The sequence below is a fragment of the Neltuma alba genome, unplaced genomic scaffold, assembly GCF_004799145.2.
Source record: "Neltuma alba isolate B1F8T4 unplaced genomic scaffold, ASM479914v2 tig00012449_pilon, whole genome shotgun sequence".
NCBI classification, from domain to species: Eukaryota; Viridiplantae; Streptophyta; class Magnoliopsida; order Fabales; family Fabaceae; genus Neltuma; species Neltuma alba.
The window spans coordinates 96670-99940 of record NW_021636928.1 but is presented as its reverse complement, the minus strand read 5'-3'; the positions used below and the strand labels follow the sequence as shown (position 1 = coordinate 99940).

The window sequence follows — 3271 nt, the reverse complement described above, 5'->3', positions numbered from 1 at the left end:
CTTGATAAATCTTCTTAGTTTACTTAAATTAAGTAAGTAAAAAGCAATGAGGTAGATTACGGGTCCTGGTCAAAAGGTGAATGACTACAAACTGTAGGTTTTAATTTTCACCCTCCTCCTGAGTCCTAACGGACCCTAGGTACATTTTTAACCAGCACCCTAGGTACATCACTTGGCCCCTACTTAAAAGAGGCTTTTATATCTCACCAAAGCATCTTAAATTATTGCCTACTCCTGTCGGTCAGGGAGTATCATTAGTGAATATCACAACGAACGTTTTGAACGTGCTGGATGAATTCCCTAATTTATATTATTTCAGTTTGAGTTGGACCCCATATTACCACGCCATTAAGTTAAATTAACAAGTCACCAATATCCATCTTGTTTATTTAATTTAAAACCCTATCTATTTAACATAAAAATAGTAAAATGCTACCCCTTGTAGTTCTTAATATGAAAACTTTATATAACTAATCTGCATATATTAAGAAAGCTATTTAAGTTAGTTATTTGTAATAAATAGACATTGTCGTCTTTCTTAAAATATTCCTGTTAATCATGCGCAAGGAAACTACATTTTGATAGAGACTTGTTAACATGTGCAATAACTATAAGAATTACTTAGGGGTAACATGAATAAATATTGGAGATAAAATATATTAGGATTAAATTTTAAAACCAAATCAAATTTCAAACTAGCTTTCATACTAAGGACTGGAAGTAGCATGCATGAAGCATGCCCATGCCTGTTCAGAATCAGATCATAGAAATAAAATATTACCTATATGTAAATTACAATAATTAAAAGCAGACAACACTTACTCTTCCCATTAAGTACTTCAAATATACACATACAAGAGCTATCTACCTACTATTTTGCTGATTAAGTACCTAGCTAACAAATTGAAAGTTTCAAGTATATTTCAATACACTCAAAAGAAATCCTTGCTGATGAGAAGCCAAGAATTGCAGAAAATATCGATGTAATAATTAATTACCCCAGATCATGAATTTTAAGCGTAAGTGTTTTTTCTTAAGAGGATGTTGTGAGGTGATCATGATGCATATATGAGACTATATTTAGTTAATTTTTGTTTCTTCTGCGTTTTCTGATAAAGAAAACGATCCAAGTGATGACTTCCAGCAACAAGGCAATAACAGCCAAAGCTACAATGGCTACCACATAAGCAAGCTTCCATCTCCTGTTAGGGCGCAAGATGTTGAATCCTCCAAATATGTTAATGATCCCAAGGATGATGGTGATATATCCAACACTGTGATGATACATATTCCACCAAAATCTGTACTTGTGATCCTTGTTTGGTCTCAACAACAATGCAACTACCTGTCATTTTCCAAAATACACACAGACGTTAAATATAAACAGAGAGATTAGAATATTTCTCTTGAATTAACCACATCATGCACTAACAACAATGCAAACCATAATAAGCTGTACTCTCCATAAATTATACTCCCTCTGATCCTAAATTACACTATAAAATGAATATTATATTTAGAAATGACTGAGTAAATAATATAGTTTATTTTCATTTCATGCACTGCATGCATGCATAACAGTAATGGCTACGCGTTACTTTACTAAATAAAGTCAGTCATATGGATAACACTATCTTCGATCCTTAATATAAGAACCAGTCGGCGGATTTGAGTAGATTAAAAAAATTAGTTAAATTATTTATTTATAATAAATAAGTGTTGTCTTTGCTAAAGTATCTTACAAATCAAATGTATTGACTAGAACTATTATTATTATAAGAATTATTTTAGAAAAAATGAATAAATATAAGACACAAAATAGATTGAGGTCTTATATTTCATACAAAATAAAAATTAAATAAGGTTTTATATTAAAAACCGAAAGTAATAACATATTATTGTGTTCTATTCAGAACCATGTTATTATTTTTTATTCTAAATAAATATAAGACCTAATTTGTACTATGAGAATTACTATTTACAAGTATAATAGCCAGCATCCTCACTTATTACCTGTAATGTGGCGAGGCAGAAAAGGGTAATTCCAATGTTGCGATGGCCAAAATACTGAATGCCCTCAGATTCACTTCCAATCTTAAGACCAATGGCCCATCCTGAAACTCCAATGGCGTATCCTGAAACTTGACAGAACACATGAAGGTAGAACAATACTGGGTCTAATGACGGAAATGCCCTCATGTATCTCGCTATTATCACCCCCACTGGGAACATAATCCCCCAGCTCACTGCATTCAGCACTCCATGAATCTGCCATATATTAATAATTAATTAATCACAATCAAATTATATTAATCTATTCCGTAATTAATGTAAAACAGTGAAGCTTCATAATTTACATTCTTTTGCTTTGTTCTTGAATCATTCCCACCACTGCTAAAACCCTGCCCAGACTTCAAGTTCAATACGCCCTTGGATTCCAGATTCGCCGGAGCAGTGTCATGAGCGTCCGGTTCTCCGTCGGTGACTGAAGGCCCCACCTGCCACACCTGGTTCACTTTTTCTGCATTTTCCGGCAGCTTCACTGTGGCAAAAATGCTCACCGCGCCACCGGATGACTCCTCCGCCTTCAAGTCCCACACGTCAAATGAAAGCTTCCCGGGAGCCACTGAACTGTAAGAGCTAATGTTATACGTCTTCGCCGTCACTACGCCCTCCTTGTTTTTAAACGCCACCAGAGCTTGCGCTCCGGCCATGCCAGTCCCTGTTGGGTTTATCGCCCACGACACCCACCCACCGGGTTTCGCCGGAGTGGCGACAAAGGCGACGGAAAGAGAAGAGTTGGAGGAAGCATGGGTCCAATGGAGATAGGAGTTTAACACAGGAAGGTCAGCGCAATTGGAATAAACTTTATTATGGGCGAACTTCTGGGAAGTGCATGTGAGTGAAGTCGCCGGAGAAGGCAACGACACCAAAAGTGAAAGACCCAAAAAGAGAGGAATAATTGAGCGTGGCAGCAGAGGCATAATCGCCGTCATCGTCCAGAGAGAGATTAGAGACAAGACAACGTGGGTACGTACGTGTTCATGTGGTGTTTTTTTTCCTCTGATATATTTATTTAAGACTGAGATTAAACAAAAAGCGAAACGCCAATAAATCTGGGCAAATTAGTAAGTACTGTTAGAGAGCAACAAATGTGTTGGAAGAACGTAAAACTTTTCTGCTTGGAAAGGAATTCGAACTGAACTTTTCTCCAGATTTAGGCAATTTGCGGTTTACTTTTCTATTGTTGGTAAGGTGTCTTTTAATTTTG

At 36.2% G+C, this 3271-nt stretch overlaps 1 protein-coding gene across 1 annotated transcript; it reads right to left on the bottom strand.

Moving 5' to 3' along the window:
- Positions 1-1084: 1084 nt before the first annotated feature.
- LOC114727110 (cytochrome b561 and DOMON domain-containing protein At3g25290-like) lies at positions 1085-2996 on the bottom strand. The gene is made up of 3 exons (XM_028913835.1): positions 2358-2996; positions 2014-2268; positions 1085-1345 (listed from the first exon to the last, which is right to left on the bottom strand). The coding sequence occupies exons 1-3, from the start codon at positions 2994-2996 to the stop codon at positions 1085-1087; spliced, it is 1155 nt and encodes a 384-aa protein (XP_028769668.1).
- Between the last annotated feature and the right edge of the window lie 275 nt (positions 2997-3271).

What these genes read in the sequence shown, in the direction of transcription:
- LOC114727110 (XM_028913835.1), bottom strand. Translation starts at nt 2,996, where the DNA reads ATGACGGCGATTATGCCTCTGCTGCCACGCTCAATTATTCCTCTCTTT. An exon ending in CAAGAACAAAGCAAAAGAAT is followed by an intron (nt 2,269 to 2,357) that starts GTAAATTATGAA and finishes AATATATGGCAG; the next exon opens with ATTCATGGAGTGCTGAATGC. An exon ending in TCTGCCTCGCCACATTACAG is followed by an intron (nt 1,346 to 2,013) that starts GTAATAAGTGAG and finishes GGAAAATGACAG; the next exon opens with GTAGTTGCATTGTTGTTGAG.